The 24,016-nt window shown below is 41.9% G+C and overlaps 1 protein-coding gene across 1 annotated transcript in view; it reads right to left on the bottom strand.

The window, feature by feature from the left end:
* The window catches only part of LOC123857300 (protocadherin alpha-C2), a 104,301-nt gene extending 84,404 nt beyond the window's left edge, over positions 1-19,897 (bottom strand). The window contains exon 1 of the mRNA XM_064596004.1: positions 16,867-19,897. Coding sequence (XP_064452074.1) covers positions 16,867-19,281 — 2,415 coding nt within the window. The 5' untranslated portion in view covers positions 19,282-19,897. The remainder of the gene's footprint in view (positions 1-16,866) is intronic.
* Positions 19,898-24,016: the final 4,119 nt, after the last annotated feature.

The raw sequence follows: 24,016 nt of genomic DNA, 5'->3' as shown, positions 1-24,016 counted from the left end.
CGGGGAAACCAACACATCTTCCCTCGACCGGCGTTTCTAAGGACAACGCCCTAAGACCCGCCGCGTCTTAACCTCCACAGACGCCGCCTAAAGACTGCTCGTAGCTAGGGCTGAGCTCGGCTGGGCTCCTCTCGCCACTGTTTGACCGCGGAACGTCTAGGGCCGGGCGCTCGGACCCCCAGAACCCCTACAGTGCCCGCGAGGAGAGCGGAATTCCCAGAAAAACCGCCGGGCGGTGGCGGCGAGAGGCGGTAGCGGGACCCTGAATGACCACGCCTTCGAAGCTTAAGGAAACAGGAGCCCCCAAACTAAGGGCTGAGGTGCATCGCATGCTGGATTCCCAGCCTCTCTGCTGCGGGTTAAAGTCTCTCCTGCACCCTTTTTTTTACAGCAGGAGCCAAGAATTCAATAGAGGCGACCAGCGAGGGGCAGATTGGGGAATAGGGTCCTCCTCAAGCTTCCCCGGCACTCTGACTTTTCGAGGCACCCGGGTGGGTGAGTGCAAGGCTTACAGTTCGTTTGGCTTTTTGTGGGTCAGCAGTTTCTCTTTCCCCAGGAGGCCCTACTACGGAGTGCCTCACAAGCGGCCCTGGACGTTCTGGATGAGAGGTTAGAAACCAGTCCGTACAAGCACCTGCAACTCAGAAAGACTGACACTCATCCCCAACAGGACGTGCGAAGTGTAGTGGGAAGAAAGTAATTGAGATACTCTCCAGAGTGTGACCAGGAAACTATTCTGTAAATTTACTCTCTGTAAATATTTAGAAAATAGCATTGAGGCAGGGTAGGAACTGACTAGCCGCCCATACGTTCTCCAATTTCGTTTTTAGGCCGGTCCCCTGAAGGGAAATAGGGATATTGATCAGTTCTATGAAAAACATCTCCGAGCTACAAAAAATATCTCCAGATTTCGCCTTGCACCCTACAACCAGGGGATTTCCCTGAGGGGGAGGCGAGCTGAAAAAAGAGAGTGCCTTCAAAAGACTATTAAACACTAAATTTCTTAAACTTCTTTTAATACAATTGCAGGGTCCAAAGCCCCAGGAACCAAAATTTGAAAGACAAAAGCTGAATACTGATCAAGAATTGAAGCTTTCAGGGCAATGTTCATTCTTTCTTTCTTTTAAGATTTTACCCATTTATTTTTCAGAGAGAGAGAGAGAGAGAGGACACAAGCAGCAGGAGCGGCAGGCAGAGGGAGAAGCAGGCTCCCCGCTGAGCAAGGAGCCTGATGTGGGAGACTCAATCCCAGGGCCCTGGGATCATGACCTGAGCTGAAGGCAGACGCTTAACTGACTGAGCCACCCAGCCATCCCAGGGCAATGTATTTTCTGCTCAGAAAACTGCCTAGAAGTGTTGATAATTATTGAAGCTGAATGCTGGATACAAGGGAGCTAATTACACAATTCTCTTAACTTTATTGTATGTTTGAATACTTTAGAATACTATCTTAAATTGCTGATTAAAATGAGGGGTGGGGTGGCAGGCTGTTCCAGCATTCTGGTTTTAAAACTGAAAGTGGGATTGGTAAATTCATTATGCCACTAAGAACCAATCACCTCCCTGGAACAATACAAACCCAAACCCTTATCTCTTCCAGGGAAGCATGGCAAGCAGCAACATAAGGCAATTTAAGTAGTAAATGCTCTCCACTAATTTGTCTTTCTGAGTTAAGGAACCAAGAAAATCATTGACATCAAGTCTTGGATAAAACTAAAGCAGAAAACATGTCAGCCCTGTGAAGTGTTAGGTAGGGTCATAAGTATAGCTATCACGGGGAATGCTCATTAGGATGTGAGATAACCCATAAAAATTAAATTTATTCAGCAAATTTCAGAACCAAAACTAATTATCTACTTCAGTGCCAGAGATTAGGATTTGCATTTCCTCATTTTCGTTTAATGCTGCCAGCTAAGCTAACAGCTTTGGGGTTGTAAGGTTATACTTTTCACTTTTCCATTAGCAGCAGATGAAATACATCTGGAGAGACTAACTCAACTTTTGGAAGGCCCCTGATTTTAAGACCTGCAATCAAGTTTCCAGTTATACTGGGTTTAGGATTTCTAAGCTTTGTCTAGGAGGACAGTATGTGTGGTGGATTAGTAAATGGGGAAAAGGAAAAATTCATACTGAGAATCAACATGGAAAATCTTGACAAAAACTCTTCCCCCTTCACACACCTCTCAGACTTCTGGTTTCCTCCTCTTTCCCATTTCTTTGTCTAAACTGCCACTGATGATTATTTTCAAAGGATTTAATTTCTGTCAAGAATAAGTGAATAGCACTCACCTAGTGGGATTTGTCCTGCCATCTGCCTCCCTATCTGTAGATAAACCTGGGGTTTGTGGGAAAGCAATATTTAGGAGACATTTGGGATATTTAGATATCCCAAAGATGAAGTCTCAAGAGTTTTTCCTTTTGTATAAGATAACTAGGTGAACATTAAATCATAAATTGATAAAACTTCTCTTTGGCAGAACCTAATATTTCATTTTGCCATTTTATGCCATTTTCCATAGTTTCCCCTAATTCAGGCATTTTCAAGCTTTAATTAGGCACAAGTACAACTTTAAGTGGACTCAATACAGAAAGTCTTAATTTCTGCTTGGGTTCTATTGCCAAGACTTACTATTATAAAGCTCTCCCAACCAAATTTGGCCTTAAGTTATAAATTCAAAAGATTTCTAGCAATAATGCATAAGCTCCTACTAGAGATCTTGCAGCCAAATGAGAAAATAGTAAATCTGATACATACCACAAAAGTGACGAGGGATGGAAGCAGAAAAATGTTCACATTTAGCCCAGAAGGCCTGCATAGTTTTAATAAGGCTCAAATACATCATTAAAGGGTCTCATGACTGCCTGTATATCTCACTGGTAGTTAATATTGAACTGGATGATAAGCACCAGAGAAATCTTGCAAATGTAGTTTTATGAGTAGAAATTCAAAGAAATATTTATGATCTAATACTCCCTGCATGTCCCCTCTCGCTTCAGCACTAAGCATATATCCACCAGCTTCATACAGCCACAGTGCAGCTGTTTCTGCCCAGGGGTCCTGTCCCCGCACTACTTAAATAAATTACTAAGTTGCACCATATTGTATCTCAAGAATTTCTTGGCCCTTGTGCTCGACGACCCACAACAAAAGAATATTGCACTTAAAACAAAATTAAGATTTGATTGATTGATTGATTTGTCAGAGAGAGCGCGCACAAGCAGGGGGAGCAGCAGGCAGAGGGAGAAGCAGGCTCCTTCGATGCGGGACTCAGTCCCAGGACCCGGGGATCATGACGTGAGCTGACGGCAGATACTTAACCAACTGAGCCACCCAGGTGTCTCTAAACCAGATTTTCTTAGTGCTTAAAATTATTCCTTGGGAATATATTATCTACTTAAACTAAATTTAAAGACATGATATCAGCATAACATTAAGCACATTTTCATCCTATAAAGGCTGATGAAGTGTCTAAAGCAAGTCTTCTCACCCCTGCCCCCAAATCAAGTCTAACAGAGGAGTTCTTTGGGGGTAGAGATCTATATTACTCAAATTTTGTTTCTTAAGTATCTAGCTAGACTCTGGGCACACAAATTAAGTGGCTAAAGCACTCTCAATATACAACATCCTATGTCACTTTTTTTTTTTACTTGCATCCTTTACCAATAACACATTACTACAGAATTTCTTTCTCAAATTTCTAATCCCAAGGAGCTAGTTTTTCTCCATGACATAATACCATATAAAGTATCTTGAACTTTTCTTCGAGAATCTTCACTCTGACTCTATGTTGTGTTTGCTCACTACTTTTTACAATTATGTACCAATTTTCCAAAAATTACCTTTTTCTAAAAATCTTTTTCTAGGGGTGCCTGGGTGGCTCAGTCGTTAAGCGTCTGCCTTCGGCTCAGGTCATGATCCCAGGGTCCTGGGATCGAGCCCCACATTGGGCTCCCTGCTCAGTGGGAAGCCTGCTTCTCTCTCTCTCCCACTCCTCCTGCTTGTGTTCCCTCTCTCGCTGTGTCTCTCTCTGTCAAAAAAATAAATAAAATCTTTTTTAAAAATTTAAAAATTAAAAAAAATAAAAATCTTTTTCTATTTCATCTTCAAAGTGTAGCCCTCAGAACCTAAAGTCATACTCCAGGTTGGCCACATCTGACATAAAAAGAGGAGATCTTTTTCTCCTTTATAAGAGATCTTTTCTCCTTTATAAGAAGAACATATATTAAGGCATGTGGTAAGGTGGGGGTATAGGTCCTAGCAAGAATAGAAGAAGGAAAAGGAACAAAAACAGTTTTTTCATGTGGTCCCTTCAGTTTCCCTGTCTTACACATGCCTTAATGTATGTCCTCCTTGTAACAGTCAAGGAGTTAATGGTTTCTTCAGAGTCTTCCAGCACAACAGATAACATCTAAGGAGTGACCAAGAGAGGTCCTCACAACTGTTTTCCAAGACCACGGACTCCAGAGCCTCAGTGACTTATGGAGGATGTCTAAGAACTCATCCTTGTTTTGACCAATTCCTGAATGTCTGAGGGGACAGACCACTGTCTTCAATCCAAACCCTAAATGCCAAGCAAAGATTAGATTCTCTCTCTTTCCTTTCTGAGTCTCCCAGACTGTCTGTATCTGCTCTCTCCATGAATCTTCAATAAACCCTGCTCTCACTTCCTCTGGGCTCATGTTTGATCTCCATCCTGTGTGAAGCCAAGGACCCTCTTGGCTGGTCCTGTGGGACCCCCTCTGCATCCTTGGACCCAGCCAGCCTGCATCACTTTCATTTTAAATATTACAAACCAAGGAACAGAGTCTAAAATTGCATCTAGGGCGCCTGGGTGGCTCAGCTGGTTGAGCGACTGCCTTTGGCTCGGGTCATGATCCTGGAGTCCCTGGATCGAGTCCCGCATCGGCTCCCTGCTCGGCAGAGAGTCTGCTTCTCCCTCTGACCCTCCCCCCTCTCATGCTATCTCTCATTCTCTCTGTCTCAAATAAATAAAATCTTTTAAAAAATAAAATAAAATAAAAATAAAAATAAAATTGCATCTAGCTCATCACATACTTTTTTCATGATGGATTGAAAACTAAAATTCATACCTATTTCTTCTAGATGCTCTTAAGCCACAGATCAAAAAGTCCTAGACTTGTGTACTTTTTCTTTTTACTTCAATTTGCTGAATATCATTGGGTTAAAAGTTAACCTATCTAGTTCAATCACATAATATATTTTATCTACATTCAAATTTTGTTTTGCTACATATTTGGTAAGCGGTCACACTAGATCTTCCTCTGAGCTGCAGATGAAAATTTTCATCAAGTGTGGCTGAAAAGGAAGGCCTGCAACCATTACCAATCAACCTGACATCGGTTTATTAGTGCTTAACCTGAAATAAAAATCTGACAAAGACACTCTATCAACATTCTCCAGAAAAGACTCTACATAAATCTCACATTATAGTTTCAAAATATGCTAAACAAAATATTACTAGATCATCATTATGACAGATGCTTAAAAGAAATTTGATAAAAATTTGACAGCTGTCACAAAACAATGACCATCTTCGTTTTATTTATTATTTAAAGATTTTATTTCTTTATTTGTCAGAGGAAGAGACAGAGCACAAGCAGGGGGAGCAGCAGGCAGAGGGAGAAGCAGGCTCCCTGCTGAGCAAGGAGCCCAATGCAGGGTTCAGTCCCAGGACCCTGAGATCATGACCTGAGCCAAAGGCAGCCGCTTAACCGACTGAGCCACCCAGGCATTCCAAATCTTCATTTTAAACAGTAAAACACCAGAATTATTTCCACAAAAAATCATGAGCATAACAAGACACTTCATGTCATAGTTATTATTCAATACCAACTTGGATATTCTGGTCAACATAAGATAAAGAAATGTGTGTGTGTGTGTGTGTGTGTGTGTTAGAAAGAAGGATAACACATATTGTTAGATGATAAATCTATAGGTAATATAATTTTCTACTCATAAAATCCCAGAAAATTAAAGAAAAAATGATTAGAACTAAAAAGAGTTCAGTGACATAATTAGCTTTCATCTTTGATGAAACTCTATAAAACACTTTGAACTTCAATCATAATATATATGAAAAGAAGTTACCAAGTGCCACAAAAATTGGACCGTGATGTGAGAAAATGCTAAGAGTGAATTCCTGCCACTGGAGACTTGGGAAGAGCTGGTAGACTGGGGTTTCCCAGAGTAGTGGTTCACACTGAAATGCAAAACAAATGATTCCTTGTTTGGAACTACAGGAATGCAAAATTTGCCACCCCAAAATCTGTCTCTTTGGCTGGTGTATTATTTCAGGCTGGTTATTTTTTCCCAAGTTTTCATTTAAATTCCAGTTAGTTAACATACAGTGCAATATTAGTTTCAGGTATAGAATTCAATGCTTCAAAGTTATATACGACAACCCATGCTCATCATAGGCTAGTTATTTTAAGAAACAGAAGACTCAGGAAGTTTGTTTTTTTTTTTTTTTTTTTATCTCCCCTCTAACTGCCTAAAAGAATTTACAGGACCTGTTCCCAGAAGGCAGCTATCACCATAGATAACTGCAGCATAATATGAACTAGAATAGTAGACAGGGAAGAAGCTAGCAAGGCCTGTTTGATCAAAGTCCTCCCAATGTCATATTTTTTTGGGATGGCCCAGCACACATTTGTTTACCAAACATTTACTCTTTCCATTCTTCCTATGAAGTTCCTTCTTCCCTTTTGAAGCCTTAGACCCTACCCCTTTCTGTTTCTGTTCTGTTTCTTAGACCAGCCAAAAGAACCTTGAAGGTAGAGAAAACTTTTTCCTCCCAAGACTGAAACAAAAAGATCTAGGTACATAGGCTGAATCTGGCAGGATTCTCCTATAATCCTATTTGTCAGCACAAAATATAAAAGAAAGCAGGACTAGATGTGACAGAGAGCAGAAGCACTATTATTTCAAGAGTGAACCTAAGGTTGTATGTAGTAAGGTGAAGAGAACATTCTGGATAACAAATTGCTCTGCAGCTGCCAATTCTCAGCAGTTGGAGGTATGTAAAAGCTAAGGTACACACAAACCACTCTACCAAACAGTAATAAGGATACCTTCATGTTAGTCCAGAGCACTGCTGGCCCATCCATTTACATTCTTCACCTGCAGATAGCTAGTCTTGAAGGAACTCCTTTCGAAAATGAGTCTCAATCAAAAACAAGCCAAAATGGGATCTCCATAAATACTATAAGAAAGATTAGAATAAACATGTACATCTGTCTCACTGCCAGAGTCACAAAGGGATCTTTCTTGGATGTTCACTGTGAGAACTTGGTGGGATTCCTTACTACATCCCTAGATTCACTCTTGGGCAGAATTATCAGACTAGATATTAAAATTACAAGGTCCAACCATATGCCATCTACAGAAGGCACCTTTGGACTCAAAGATACAAATAAGTTGAGAGTAAAGGATGGAAAAACATATATTATGAAAAAAGCAACCCCGAGAGAGCTGCAGCAGCTATACTAATATCAGACAAAAATATTACTAGAAATAAAGATGGACATTTCATAATGACAAGAGTTTGTTAGGAAAGTATAAAAATTATAAGCATATAGACAGTTAACAACAGAGCCCCTAAATACATAAAGCAAAAGCTAACAGAAATGAAAGAAGAAATAGACAATTCAGTACTAAAAGCTGGAGATTCTAATACCTTACTTCCAGCAATGGATAACAATTAGGCAGATGATCAGTAAGGAAACGGAAGGCTTTAAAAACACTGTAAACCAACTAGACCTAGAAGACATCTACAGAATACTCATCCACTGACAGCACAATATACATTCTTCTCAACTGCATACAGAACATTCTCCATAACAGACCACATGCTAAGTGTCAAGCAGATGACTGTGCACCAGTTATCAACACCAAAGGAGGACTCTAAATACTTTCTGCCCATTGCATCTTGGTATCAGAGTTGCCAAGAAGAACACAGTACAGTCCAGCGGGATGGAACAGCATTGTACTTAGGTAGAGAAAAGACAGAGCAAGATCAGCTTCAGTATTGGGCATCAGTACCCCATGGCCAGTGGGTTTCCCCTAGAGGCTGTTGCAGGGCAATATGCCTACATGCACCCTTCTTGTAACATAGTAGAAAGATCTTTTCCCCTATTCACAGAGGATAGATACAACAGTGGGGTTGGCCAGGTGCCACATGATTCACGTGCTCCAAGCAGAGACAAAAGAGCTTCCGTGAGCCTGAAACAGGGAAAGATATTCCCACACAAGATGATAAGCCTAGCACTGGCTGTGTAGACTCCATTTCTTGGTAAGGAAGGGGTTCCAAGCACAAGACCCATTCTTTTTTTTTTTTTTTTAAGATTTTATTTATTTGACATAGAAAGATACAGCGAGAGAGGGAACACAAGCAGGGGGAGTGGGAGAGGGAGAAGCAGGCTTCCCGCCGAGCAGGGAGCCCAATGTGGGACTCCATCCCAGGACCCTGGGATCATGACCTGAGCTGAAGGCAGACACCTAACAACTGAGCCACCCAGGTGCCCCCCCAAGACCCCTTCTTATGTGACTGAGTGAAAGTTGAAAGACTGAACATGAGAGTGCCCTTCCCAACACCATGCCATAAAATAAACTTCAATAAGTTTAAAAGGACTGATACCATACAAAATGCGTTCTCTGACCATAACAAAATGAAATTAGAAATCATAACAAAACGAAATGTGGGGAATTCACAAATATGTGGAAATTAAATCACATATGCTAAAATAACCAACGGGTCAAAGAAGAACAAGGAAAATTAGGAAACAGTCTGAGATAAATGAAAATGAAGACACAATATATGAAAACTTACGGAATGCAACTAAAAGTGCTCAGAGGAAAATGCTGTAATGTTGACACTGAAAAGGAAGAAATATCTCAAATCAATAACCTAACCTCTTACTTTAAGATGCCAGAAAAATAAAAGCAAACCAAATCTAAAGCAAACAGAAGGAGAGAAATAATTAGGATTAAAGCAAAAATAAATGAAATAAAGAAGGGAAAAACAGTAGAGAAAGATGACAAAGCCACAAGTTGGTTCTTTGAAAAGATCAACATAATTGACAAACCTTTACCTAGACTGACCAAGAGAAAAAGCAAGAAAATGAAAATTACTAAAACCAGAAATGAAAGGAGACAGTACTACAAACATTAAAGGAATAAAAAAGATAAGAGAATACTATGAACAATTGTATGCCAATAAATGAGTAGTTTTTTTTTTTAAAGATTTTTTATTTATTTGACAGAGAGACAGCGAGAGAGGGAAAACAAGCAGGGGGAGTGGAAGAAGGAGAAGCAGGCTTCCCGCTGAGCAGGGAGCCCGATGCAGGGCTCGATCCCAAGACCCTGTGATCATGACCTGAGCCGAAGGCAGACGCTTAACGACTGAGCCACCCAGGCGCCCCTTAATGAGTAGTTTAGATGAAACAAACTCCAAATACCAAAATTGGGTAAAAAAAATGTAGAAAAATCTGACTGGACATATGAAATGTAAAAAGATTGAATTAGTAACATTAGAACTACACAGAAAAAAAAAAGAACCAAAAGCCATCATGAATGAATTCTATCAAACATTTTAATAAATATTAATAGCAGTTCTTCACAAACTCTTTCAAAGAATAGAAGAGGAGCAAGGGGCAATTGAATGGCTCAGTTGGTTAAGCACCTGACTCGGTTTTGGCTCAGGTCATGATCCCAGGGTCCTGAGATCGAGTCCCATGTAAGGTTCAGTGCCCAGTGTGGAATCTGCTTGTCGCTCTCCCTCTCCTCCTCCTCTCCCCTGCTTTCTCATAAATAAACAAATAAAATATTTTTTAAAAAAGAGGAGCAAATACTTCCTGGCTCATTCTGAGGGTTATATTACCCTGATACCAAAACCAAAGACATCACCAGAAAAGAAAACTGCAGACCACTATCTTTTATGAATATAAACACAAAAATACTCAATGGAATACCAGAAAACCAAATTCAGCAATATATAAAAGAAATTATATACCATCACCAAGTAAGAGTTATCCCAGAAATGCAAAGTTGGTTTAATATCTGAAAATCAATAAATGTATTATATCTTATATATTAGTTTGCTCAGGTTGTTGCCAAAACAGAATAGGAATTCCCAGCCCTTATTTCCCCACAAAAATACCATGAACAACAATATATGGACCAAAATTCCTTTATGAGGATTCCAGAATCCAGTTACGAAGCTGGAGTACCCCAGGTGAACACAAGGCTGAAATAGCTGTGCTGAAACAAGTACAAAGAATACTTTTACTTTGCTCACATCAGCCCCTCACCCACGCTGGCACACCTCAGCACCAAGAAAGAACACCCTGGCTTGCTATTTCACCTTCAAGAGGAAAGAGGAGAACACAGCATGTGTCCAGTGTATCAGCTTCTCAGAAGGCTGCCTAAAGGACTAGTTTCTATATTGCTTCAATCAGAGAACTGATCAAACTGGCATCATTTGGATGCCTGAAGGCTAGGGAGAACAACAACAACAACAAAAACCAAGGGGAGAGCTTGCTCCTTCGGGAAGGAGAGAGAAAAGTGAGGGTGTGTCCAGACTTTTGGGTTTTTGGAAAGCTGCCTAAGAAGCTGGTATCTGTTTTACCTGACTTAGGGTGCTGACAGGAAACTAGCACACTTTGAATGCCTAGTGACCACTGAGAACAAGGGAGAACAGCTTATTGCTGTAGAACCAGAAAACTGAAATGCTGCAGATAGACACTAGAGGGAGCAACAAAGATCATTTTAAATTATCCAGTCAAAAGGAGCGCTATAGGAAACAAACTGGGGGCTGCTGGAGGGGAGGGGGGTGGGAGGATGGGAGTAACTGGATGATGGGCATTAAGGAAGACATGTGATGTAATCAGCACTGGGTGTTATATGCAACTGATGAATCACTGAATTCGACTCCTGTAACTAATAATACACTATATATGTTAACTAAATTGAATTTAAGTTAAAAAAATTTTTTAAAGGAACAAAAAGAAAAAATAGTGAAAAGGAATGAAGAAAAACTATGGGACGTACAGGACTTATGGGACACCTTTATTTTTTTTATTTTTTAAAGATTTTATTTATTTATTTGACAGAGAGAGAGCACAAGCAGGGGGAACAGGAGAGGGAGAAGCAGGGTCCTCGCTGAGCAGGGAGCCTCATGCGGGGCCCCATCCCAGGACCCTGGGATCATGACCTGAGCCTAAGACAGATGCTTAATTGACTGAGCCACCCAGGCGCCCCAGGGACACCTTTAAAAGAAACTATCACTGGAATCTCAGAAGAAGAGAGAAAGGGGTAGGAAGCTTATTTAAAGAAATAATGAGAGAGAACTTCTCAGACACGGGGAAAGATTTGGATATCCAAATTCATGAAGCTAATAGGTCACCCCAAAATATCAATCCGAAATAATCTTCTCTGAGATGAATTATAATAAAACTGTATAAAATCAAAGGCAAAGAGAGAATTTTAAGAGAACAAGAGAGAAAAATTTCTCTCTTATAAGCGAACCCCCATTAGGCTATCACCAGAAACACAGCAGGCCAGGAGAGAATGGGGTGATATAATTCAAAGTGCTGAAATAAAAATAAACCACCAACAAAGAATACTTTATGCAGCAAAGTTATCCTTCAGAAATGAAGGCGAGATAAAGACTTCCCCAAATAAACAAAAGCTTGGGGAGTTCATTGCCATTAGACCTGCCTTACAAGAAATGCTGAAAGGAGCTCTTCAAGCTGCAATCAAAGGATGATAACTAGTGATAACTAGTAACATGAAAACATATGAAGGGGCTCCTGGTTGGCTCAGTTGGTTGGGCATGTGCCTTCGGCTCTGGTTGTGATCCCGGGGTCCTGGGATAAAGCCCTACATTGGGCTCCCTGCTCAGCAGGGGGCCTGCTTCTCCCTCTCCCTCTGCCGCTCCCACTGCTTGTGCTCTCCTGCTCTCCCGTTCTGTCAAATAAATAAATAAAATCTTTAAAAAAATAAAGATTTTATTTATTTGACAGAGAGAGAGACACAGCAAGAGAGGGAACACAAGCGGGGGAGTGGGAGAGGGAGAAGCAGGCTTCGCGCTGAGCAGGGAGCCCGATGTGTCACTCGATCCCAGAACCCTGGGACTATGACCTGAGCCGAAGGCAGATGCTCAATGACTGAGCCACCCAGGTGACCAAATAAAATCTTTAAAAAAAAAAGAAAGAAAACATACGGAAACATAACATATGCTGGTAAAAGTAAGTATAGAGTTGGATTAACAATACCCAATATTGTAATATGGTGGTGTGATAACCACTCTAAGACTTCAATACCCCACTTTCATCAATGGATAGAAGATCCAGACAGATAATAAATAAGAAAACATTGAATTTTAACTCTACTTTAGACCAAATGGACCTAATAGACATGTACAGAACATACCCACCAACTTCAGTAGAATACACATTCTTCTCAAGCGCACATGGAACATTGTCCAGGATAGAGCATATGTTAGGTCACAAAATAAGACTGAAATCATACAGAGTAGCTTTTCTGACCACAACCATATGAAACTAGAAGTCGATAACTGGAGGAAAACTAGAAAATTCAGAAATATGTGGAAATTAAATAACACACTCCTGAAAAACAGTGGGTCAAAGATGAAATCAAAAGGAAATAATATTTTGAAACAAGTGAAAATGGAAACACAACGTACCAAAACTTATGGGATGCAGCAAAAGCAGGGCTAAGAGGGAAGTTTATAGCAATAAATAACTATATTAAGAAAAATGATTTTGGGGAACCTGGGTGGCACAGTAAGTTAAGTGTCGGACTCTTGGTTTCCACTCAGGTCGTGATCTCAGGGTGGTGATTTCAGGGTCATGAGATGGAGCCTGGATAGGGTTCTGTGCTCAGAGCGGAGTCTGCTTAAGACTACATGCACCCCAATGTTTATAGCCGCAATGTCCACAATAGCCAAACTGTGGAAAGAGCCAAGATGTCCATCGACAGATGAATGGATAAAGAAGATGTGGTATATAAATACAATGGAATATTATGCAATCATCAAAAGGAATGAAATCTTGCCGTTTGCAACGACGTGGATGGAACTGGAGGGTGTTATGCTGAGCGAAATAAGTCAATCAGAGAAAGACATGTATCATATGACCTCACTGATATGAGGGATTCTTAATCTTAGGAAACAAACTGAGGGTTGCTGGAGTGGTGGGGGGTGGGAGGGATGGGGTGGCTGGGTGATAGACATTGGGGAGGGTATGTGCTATGGTGAGCGCTGTGAATTGTGTAAGACTGTTGAATCACAGATCTGTACCTCTGAAACAAATAATACATTATATGTTAAAAAAAGAAGAAGAAGATAGCAGGAGGGGAAGAAGGAAGGATAGAAGGAAGAGGGGGAGTCGGAGGGGGAGATGAACCATGAGAGACAATGAACTCTGAAAAACAAACTGAGGGTTCTAGAGGGGGTGGGAGAATGGGTTAGCCTGGTGATGGGTATTAAAGAGGGCATGTTCTGCATGGAACACTGGGTGTTATACGCAAACAATGAATCATGGAACATTACATCAAAAACTAATGATGTAATGTATGGTGATTAACATAACATAATAGTATGAATAAATAAATAAATAAATAAATAGGTTCATTAAAAAAAGACTCTTATCAGCTCCTCCCCCTTGTTCTCCCCTGCGTGCGCTCTCTCTCTCTCTCTCTTGCTCTGAAATAAATACGTCTTAAAAAAGAAAAAGAAAAGGGGGCGCCTCGGTGGCTCAGTCAGTTAAGCATTTGCCTTTGGCTCAGGTCATGACCCCAGGGTTCTGGAATCCAGCCCCGCACTGGGCAACCTGCCCAGTGAGGAGTTTTCTTCTCCCTCTCCCTTTGCCCCTCCTCCCCTGCTTGTGCATGCTCTCTCTCTTATTCTCTCAAATACATAAATAAAATCTTTTCTTTAAAAAGAAGAAAAAGAAAAATGATCTCACTTATGTGGAACCTAAAAAAACCTAAAAGATACAGAGAACAGATTGGTGCTTGCCATTTGCAGTGGATGAGAGTGGGCAAAATGGGTGAAGGTGAGCAAAAGGTACAAACTTCTGGTTATAAAATAAATAAGTAATACACAGAATAGTTACTATAGTTAATAATACTGAATTGCATATTTGAAGGTTGCTAAAAGAGTAGATCTGAAGAGTTCTCATTACAAGAAAAAAATTTTGTAACAATATGTGGTTATGGGTATTAACTAGACTTATTGTGGTGATCATTTCCCAATATATACAAATATCAAATAATTACATTGTATATCTGAAATGAATACAATGTTATGGGTCAACTATATTTCAATTTTTCAAATAAATTTAAAATTAAAAATAAATGTTTATTATTTTAATTAATGGATGTTCCATATAAAAATTAAGATCTTCCTAACTAAACATGGAGACTATAAAATCCATAAAAGAAAAATAAACATATTTTAATATAGAAATATAAAAAACACTTTTACATGGCAAAATATACTATAAACAAATCAATATAAATTGTATAGGAGGAAAAAAAATTGTGAAATAGGTAAAAGATAAAAGTTAATATCTGTTTTTTACAAAGAACTTTCCTAAACTGAAAAAAAAAAACTTTTCAAATAAAAATGGGCACGAATTTAATTGACAAATCAAAGAAAACCAAATACAAATGACAATATGCTCAAATTCACTGGTGGTATGTGGAATTAAAATTAAAGTTACAATGATATATAAAACCACTATTGATTTTAGAGATAAGAAAGGGTGCTCATTACTTGCTGGTGGAAATTAAAAGTATGACAAAATTCTTGGAACGTACTCTAGCAACACATTTTTTTTAAAGATTTTATTTATTTATTTGACAGAGAGAGACACAGTGAGAGAGGGAACACAAGCAAGGGGAGTGGGAGAGGGAGAAGTAGGCTTCCCGACCGAGCAGGGAGCCCAGTGCGGGGCTCCGGGGGCTCGATCCCAGGACTCTGGGATCATGACCCGAGCTGAAGGCAGATGCCTAACGACTGAGCCACCCAGGCGCCCCTCTAGCAACACATTTTAAAATTAAAATTATTAATACCTTTTGATGTGTCTGTTCATGCCTGAAAGTGAATTTCACAGAAATAAAAGCACCAATATTTTAGAAATATGTAAATGATAGTTGAGCATGGTTTATGAGGGCAAAAGAACACTTGAAACGGGTGCCTGGGTGGCTCAGTTGGTTAAGCGACTGCCTTCAGCTCAGGTCATGATCCTGGAGTCCCGGGATCGAGTCCCGCATCGGCTCCCTGCTCGGCAGGGAGTCTGCTTCTCCCTCTGACCTTCCTCCTTCTCATGCTCTCTGTCTCTCATTCTCTCTCTCTCAAATAAATAAATAAAATCTTTAAAAAAAAAAAAGAACACTTGAAACAAAGTGCTCATCAACAAGTGAATAACAATATATCAATGATTCATCCTGCATTATGAGGTACTAGACAGCTATTAAAAGTATCAGATTTGTGGGGATTTCCAAAGACATTGGTGATTGAGAAGTGTAAAATGCATTATCTATCCTAATAAACTTTCTAAAATAAACAATAACAAAAAAATCCACCAGATGCATGCACGTGTGGAGCAATTAAGTGACTGCAAATAAATATGTGAAAAGAAAATCACAAGCCTCCTTTGTATTGGATACCTGACGGGAATGGTGATGTGCCCAGAAGAAAATGAGGAGGGACTAAACCAAAAGAGTTGTTTTTTTTTTTAAAGAAACAAAAATGAACTGGGGCATCTGGGTGGCTCAGTCGGCTGGGTGTCTGCTTTTGGCTCAGGTCATGATCCCAGGGCCCTGGGATCAAGCCCTGCATCGGGCTCCTTGCTCACCGGGGAGAGGGGAGGTGTTTCTTCTCTGTCTCCCTCTGTGCTCTTTCTCCTCTCTCAAGTAAATAAATAAAATATTTTTTAAAAAGAAAAAAATGAACTTTTAAAGGGCATTTTTGTAAGAGGTTATGTGCTCTTTAAAAGAAAATACATATACAGGCATATGTATAAATTTTTTAAATAAAGACATTTGTTTAAAAATTCTCATTAGCCTCACTAAACAAACCTTTCTGAACGCTTAAGTATTCATAATGTGTGGTTTCTTGTAAATGTGCACCTAGGAAATAAATACTTACAAACTGTTAGTAATACTAAAAAAACCCCGCACAAATGATTAGCATTATGGGCAATTTGTTACGGCTTTTTATTTACGATTTCAATCTGAACAATTATTTATTTGTTTGTTTGGAGAGACAGAACAGGCGCGTGGGGTGCGGGGAGAGGTAAAGAGAGAGGAAGAGAGAGAAATTTTAAGCAGGCACAACACTCAGAGCTAGCCCCACCTGAGGCTCAATCTCCCGACCTTGAGATCAGGACCTGAGCCGAAATAAAGTCCGAAGCTTAACCGACTGAGCCACCCGGGCGTCCCAATCTGAACAATAATTCAATCCATGATGTCAATAACACTCATTAAATACCATGACGACGAGGGCGCCTGGGTGGCTCAGTTGGTTAAGCGACTGCCTTCAGCTCAGGTCATGATCCCAGGGTCCTGGGATCGAGTCCCACATCGGGCTCCCTGCTCTGCGGGGAGCCTGCTTCTCCCTCTCCCACTCCCCCTGCTTGTGTTCCCTCTCTCGCTGTGTCTCTCTCTGTCAAATAAATGAATAAAATCTTTAAAAAAAAAAAATACCATGACGACGAGCAAAATCAAAGAATAATGTTACAACTGAGAATGACGAACCTTAAAACGAAAAAACTGAGAGTTAGGCTAAAAGAGTAGGGCAGTTTTTAATACGAACTCACCTCTTTCAAATGTTCTAAGTCTGGTTCTCTTTCACCGGTTCCCTCCGTAGAACTCAGACACGGAGGAAGGCTGGGGCTGAAGGCCATGAGGTCGGTCTTGGACGCGGGCGGGGGCGGGGCCGGGGGCGGGCCCTCCCCGGAGCACACCCTCTGCCGCCTCTGCTGCGAGTACGACCAGCTCCCCACCGCGCTGGAGCACACCAGCGTGGGCTTCCCAGGCGCGCACGCGCCCTCCGCGGGCGGCGCCGAGCAGCGCAGCGCCGTGTACAGCAGCAGCGTGAGCACCAACAGGCTGGACACCGCGCAGATGGCGATGATCAGGTACACGTTGACATCCAGCAGCGCCGTCTCGGCGCCAGCGGCGCCCGCCAGCACCCGCGACGACGCCTTGGGCGCCTGGCCGCTCTCCACCAGCGACAGCAACACAGTGGCCGTGGCCGTGAGCGCCGGCTCGCCGTGGTCCTTCACCAGCACCAGCAGGCGCTGGCGCGGCGAGTCCGCCTCGTCCAGGGTGCGCGTCGTGCTGATCTCGCCCGTGTACAGCGCCACGCGGAACGGGCTGCGCGCGCCACCCGCCGCCGGCCGCAGCTCGTACGACAGCCACGCGTTGTAGCCAGAGTCGGCGTCCACCGCGCGCACCTTCGCCACCACGTGGCCCGCGCCCACCGACCGCGACACCAGCTCGCTCACAGCGCCGCCGCCCGCCCCCGGCCGCGGCAGCAGCGCGGGCGCGTTGTCGTTCTCGTCCAGCACGAACACCTGCAGCGTCACGTTGCTGCCCAGGGGAGGCACGCCCGCGTCGCGCGCGCTCACTTGGAACTGCAGCAGCTCCAGCTCCTCGTGGTCCAGCGGCTGCAGCGCGTACACCTTGCCGCTCTCCGCGTGCACCGACACGTAGCTCGACAGCGCTCGCTCGCCCACGCGCCGCTCCACCAGCGAGTAGGACACCAGCGCGTTCTCCTGCGCGTCGGCGTCCCGCGCAGACACCGTGAAGATGTGGCAGCCGGGCGGGTTGTTCTCCTTCACGAACACCGTGTACTCGGGCTGCGCGAATGCCGGCGCGTTGTCGTTCACGTCCGCCACTTCCACGGACACGCTGGCCGTGGCGGAGAGCGAAGGCGAGCCTGCGTCCCGCGCTATCACTACCAGCTCATAGTTCGCCACGCTCTCTCGGTCCAGGGCGCTGTCCAGCACCAGCGAATAGTAATTCTTGAAGGTGGACACCAGCTTGAAGGGGACATGAGGTGTTAGTGAGCAGGTCACCTGCCCGTTGGCGCCAGAGTCACGGTCGGACACGCTGATCAGGGCGATGACAGTGCCCACCTGAGCATCCTCTCTCACGGGGAGCGACAGAGAAGTGATGGTAATTTCTGGGATGTTATCATTTATATCTAGTATTTCTACCAAAACGGTACAATGACCTGCCATTGGAATATTCCCCTTGTCTATTGCCTCCACCGATATTTCATACAAATTCTTTTCTTCGAAATCTAGTTTACCTCTTGTTCTAATTTCCCCACTGTTGGGATTTATGATAAATGCATGCAACACCGCAGGCGATACAGGCTTTCTAAATGAGTAGATTATGTCTCCATTCGTACCATCATCAAGATCTGTGGCATTTAGCTTAATCACTAATGTTCCGTTAAATGCGTTCTCTAACACTGTCACTTTATAAATATACTGGTCAAATTCTGGGGCATTGTCATTCACATCCAAAACTGTAATCAACAACTGAACTGTGCCGGTCAGCTCCGGTTTACCCCCATCATTGGCTGTCAATAATAAACTATGCTCCTGAATTTGCTCTCTGTCCAGTGATTTCCTCAATACAAGTGACAACGAAGACATTTGTTCACGATTGTTTTGTGTGTCCAAAGCGAAATACTCGTTGGGATCAATTCGGTAGATCAAGGCCGCGTTTACTCCGATATCTGCATCGGATGCGCCATCTAGTGGAAACCGAGTTTCTGGGGGTCTAGATTCTGCAATGATTATTCTTTTCTTGCTCTCAGGGAACACAGGCGGGTTGTCGTTAATGTCCTTCACCTCCACCTCCACATGGAAAACCTGCAGCGGCCTGTCCACGATCACCTCCAGGTGGATGCTGCACTCCAGACTCCGCCCGCACAGCTCCTCCCGGTCGATCCGAGAATTCACAAACAAAATGCCATTCTGCAGATTTACCTCCAGAAGGTCCCCGTGGCCTTTGGACGCCACCCGGAACAGGCGCGGCACCAGCTCCTCCAGCTCCAGCCCCAAATCCTGGGCGATGCGGCCCACGAAGGTGCCGTGTTTGGCCTCCTCCAGGACTGAGTAGTGAACCTGGCCACTCCCTGCTTTCCAGGCTGCGAGAAGCAGAAGCGACAGCAGCAGACTCTGGGCTCCTGGGCCTCCTCTCCAGGAGAACAGCATGGTACACGCAAAAGGATTCAAAGATATCTGAAGTATAAGTTATACCTTACCGCAAACTGACTCTTCACGGGCTCTGGGGGAGGATTCACTAGAGGTTTCCCATTATCTGCCAAATTTTCTGCAGGAAGGAGGAAGTGAGGGCACTTTCTGGGAAATGTTCTCAGTGAAGAGCGACACCATGTGCATGAATGTGTAACTGTAAAAATGATTAGGTCTTCACATTTTCCAATGATGTAGAGGGTTTTTGGGGTTTTTTTGTTTTTTTGTCATTTCATGATTTTTTTTTTCATTGCAAACACGTAATTGAAGATTAAATGTCTTTCTTTCCAGAAACAGTAAATCACTGTATTCTGCTCTGTATAGGATGCCAGTTGAGAATTGGTTGAGTTCCATTTTTCCACAAATATATTTTTGCAAGGGTAAAACTTTCATGCAGAGGTTTTTTTTAAGATATTATTTTTAAGGGGCACCTGGGTGGCTCAGTCGTTAAGTGTCTGCCTTCAGCTCAGGTCATGATTTCAGGGTCCTGGGATTGAGCCCCGCATCAGGTTCCCTGCTCCGTGGGAAGCCTGCTTCTCCCTCTCCCACTCCCCTTGCTTGTGTTCCCTCTCTCGCTGTGTCTCTCTGTCAAATAAATAAATAAAATTAAAAAAAAAAGATTTTATTTTTAAGTAATCTCTACACCCAATGTGGGGCTCAAACTCACAACCCGGAGATCCGGAGTCACATGCTCTACTGAATGAACCAACCAGGCTCTCCCATGCAGAATTTTAAAAGAGGAATATTCAATATTCACTTTTGGAAACCAGTCTCCAGTTCTGCCTAACTTTGGTGGTTTCGGTTGGGAATGTCTTTTTCCTGTAATATTTATTTAGAACTGCTCACACAACAGCTATTAACGCCAAATGGAAATATAATCAATTATAAGAATAAAACAGATGATTGTGGAAAATATTAATAAGTGATATACCAGATGTATAAATATACCATATGTGTAAATTCCCCCAAATATGCATGTGAAATGTGGATAAAATATTTGTATTTAAAGGAAGAGTCCTGCCAATGTGTGTATGAGTTTGTATGTGAGCATGTTTGTGCATAAACACAGTAATTTAGATCATTAAGATATAACAATGCTTTGAATTTTTCTTTACATAAAAGATGCCAAGAACTAGCATCTTATGTATTTGATGGAATTTAAGTTAATACCAATAGGTTAAACTTCCCTCTTCTCTTCCCCATCCCTGGGAATAACTTTACTATCATTTCAATTGACTCTGATTTTCCAAACATCAACAGGTAAGCAGAGATGTTACCACATCTTTTTTTTTTTAAGATTTTATTTTATTTATTTGACAGAGAGAGAGAGAGAGACAGCTAGAGAGGGAACACAAGCAGGGGGAGTGGGAGAAGGAGAAGCAGGCTCCTGGCCGAGCAGAGAGCCCGATGCGGGGCTCGATCCCAGGACCCCGGGATCATGACCCGAGCCGAAGGCAGACGCCCAACGACTGAGCCACCCAGGTGCCCCGATGTTAACACATCTTTAGCAAGAAAGAAAGGAAGAGAATATTACTTTTACCTATTGCTACAACTATCTTTACCAAGCCACAAAGTTCCAGGCAAAATAGTGCTATGAAAGATATAGTACAGCTCCAATAATTATCTTGCCTGTCCTGTGCACAACTCTGTAGGAAATAATAGTTGAGTTCATTTCTGTGTCTTTGCTCATCTCTGAAAATTTGAGTAGAGTATCTGATATTCTCTTACCCCCATCCTCCTCCCCTGTTACATTACTTTCACTAACATAACTTTACTTGTATCAGGGAACAGTTCCTTGATTATTTGTAGTTGTTCTTGTCTATCACGCTCTGCCTTATTTCCCTTTCCACTCCACCTAACCTAGATTACAGAGTCAACTATGTGAAATATGTCAGACACTCCAAAAGCACTCACCTACTTCTATTACTCGTCTAACATTTTCTTTAGCTTCCAACACACAGCCTAACTATTCATTTTCTCTCTCTTACTTAGCTTCTCCATTTAGGGATGTTACTTAACCATGATCACTATATTCTCTACAAGTTTACTCTCACCTTTACCTTGATTTGGACTTTCAAATGAATTCCTGATTAACTCTTTCCTCCTGCATACAGAGATTCTTCCATATTTTCTTCTCAAATTCCCAACCTCATTTCCACCATTTTTGTCTCAGATAATTTACACAGAGAGATAAATAATCAGATATGAACTTGATGGCTCTCTTCTTGTATCAACATTTTTCTTTCCCTACTAAAGAAAAATGATCCCCACTTTTAAAGTCAACCCTATGCTCTTAAAATATTATTCTCTTTTCTACCGCTTCCATATTTTTCACCTTTTTTTCTGTTTTCTTTTTAAGTAGGCTCCACACTGGAACTCGCAACCCTAAGATCAAGAACCTGAGATCAAGACCCAAACTGAGATGCAGTCAGATGCTTAGCCAACTGAACCATCCAGATGCCCCCATATTTTTCACCTTCAGCTTCATTTTTTAAAAAGATTTTTATTTATTTATTTATTTATTTATTTATTTATTTATTTATTTATTTATTTATTTAACAGAGAGAGCAAGAGAGATAGAGAGCAAGCATGAGCTGGGAGAGAGGCAGATGGAGAAGGAGAATCAGATTCCCCGCTGAGCCAGAAGCCAGGACGCTGAACTCGATCCCAGGGCCTTGGGATCATGACCTGGGTGGAAGGCAGATGCTTAACTGACCGAGCCACCCAGACGCCCCTCATCTTCATCTTCATTCTTAATCTGCCTGTCTCATCTTCAGTATCTCCTTTTTTACTTGCTTCTTTTCCTCACACTACAAAAACACTCATGTGTCCATATATATGTATATACATATGTTTTTTAATATATATACACACACATACATATGTACACATATTATACACACACACATTTAAATTTGCTACTTCTTGGGGGGAAAAGCTAGTTCTGTTTATCCCTTCTCTTCACCTCAAACTTCTAACAGTTACTTGATGTACTGCACTTTGAGTTTTATTTCAACTGTCTGTTGCATAGCCTTACGATTTTAAGCCGACTATAGTGGGTTGAATGGTGACTCCCCTAAAAGATATGCCCACAATCTTAATCCCTGGAGCCTGTGAGTATTACTTTCTGTGGCAAATGATGTGATTTAGTTTAGGGTCCGGAGAGAAGGAGTTTAGCCTGGATTACCCAGGTGGGCCTTAAAGTGTTATCACATGTATCCTTATAAAGCAAACATATGGATAAGTAGATATGCAGAAAGGGAGGCAATGTGACCAGGGAGACAGAGATTGGAGTCGTGTAGCCACAAGCCAAGAAATGCTGATAGCCATCAGAAGGTGCAAGAGACAACAGATTTTCCCTTCGAGCTTCAGAGGGTACAGCCCTGCCAACATTTGGATTTTGGACTTCTGGTCCCCCAAATTGTGGGAGAATAAAATTTTGTTATCTTAAGCCACCCAGTTTTTGGTAATTTGCTACAGCAACCCCAAGAACGAACATACCTATTCACCTAACTTCTTTACTTGGACATGTTCTCATTTTTTAATCTCTCTTTTCTGATTCTATCCTTTCATAGATTTTTTTCCATAAGGGAATTACTCCCAAATCTACATCTATAATCTCCCCTGAGTTCCAGACCTGTATTTCCAATCACAGTGGCATTCTTTTAGAATCACAAGAGTAACATTTTATTAAATGTTTCTCTCCATTTGCTAGCTGGACAAACATACACAAACTATTTCTTCAACTGTATTCTGCATCTTGGTTAATGGCAATCTCATCCTCCTAGATGACCAAACTAAAAAAGTTAGTGTCATCCTGTTATTTGTCTTTCTCTTATCATTTGTAATGAATCATTCATTATTAGGTTGCTTCTACTTTGCTAATGCCTTTTGTACATGTTTCTTTCAATCCATTTTGACTGTCATGATATGTCTCCATTACTTGATACCTAGAATATTATAAAAAATTCTTTACTAGCTTTCTTACCTTCAGAATCTCCCCTGTTCCATCCCTCAAGTACACATTCACTAGAGCAAACTCTGCTCATTTATTCATACTTATCTCTCCAACAGTAAAACCTTCCAGTTGAAAAGTTATCTATCTTTCAAGGCACTCTTTAGTAAAACATGCCTAATCTCTGGAGCCCACCCACACTTCTACCTTGTAGGGACTCACCTAGGTGGTTTATTTCAGTACTGTATATGTATTCAAAAATTGCTGATTGGGGGCGCCTGGGTGGCTCAGTCAGTTAGGTGTCTGCCTTTGGCTCAGGTCATGATCTCAGAGTCCTGGGATCGAGCCCCACATCGGGCTTCCTGCTCAGCTGGGAGTCTGCTTCTCCCTCTCCATCTGTCTCTGCCCCCACTTGTGCTTGCTCTCTTTCTCTATCAAATAAATAAATAAAATCTTTTTAAAATTATTGATTGAACATATGCTATATTCCATGTTCTAAAACTAGAGATATGTAAGACAGTAGTAGGCAAAGGCAGGAAAGTTTAATTCCTTCACTACTAGGCTGAAGGATTTAAGGCTTTATTCTCTAGTCAGAGAAGCCTCTGGGTATTTTTGTGGAAAAAAATTACAAGATATAAAATATACTAAATGCACTTTAAAAGACTCAACTGGGGGCATCTGGGTGGCTCAGTCAGTTAAGTGTCTGACTCGGTTTCCACTCAAGTCATGATCTCATGGGTC

This window comes from Mirounga angustirostris, unplaced genomic scaffold, assembly GCF_029215605.1.
Source record: "Mirounga angustirostris isolate CCGP_5_RB_7025 unplaced genomic scaffold, mMirAng1.0.hap1 SCAF_7, whole genome shotgun sequence".
Classification (NCBI taxonomy): Eukaryota; Metazoa; Chordata; class Mammalia; order Carnivora; family Phocidae; genus Mirounga; species Mirounga angustirostris.
The sequence above is the reverse complement of the archived record's forward strand: the minus strand, read 5'-3'. Positions and strand labels throughout refer to the sequence as shown.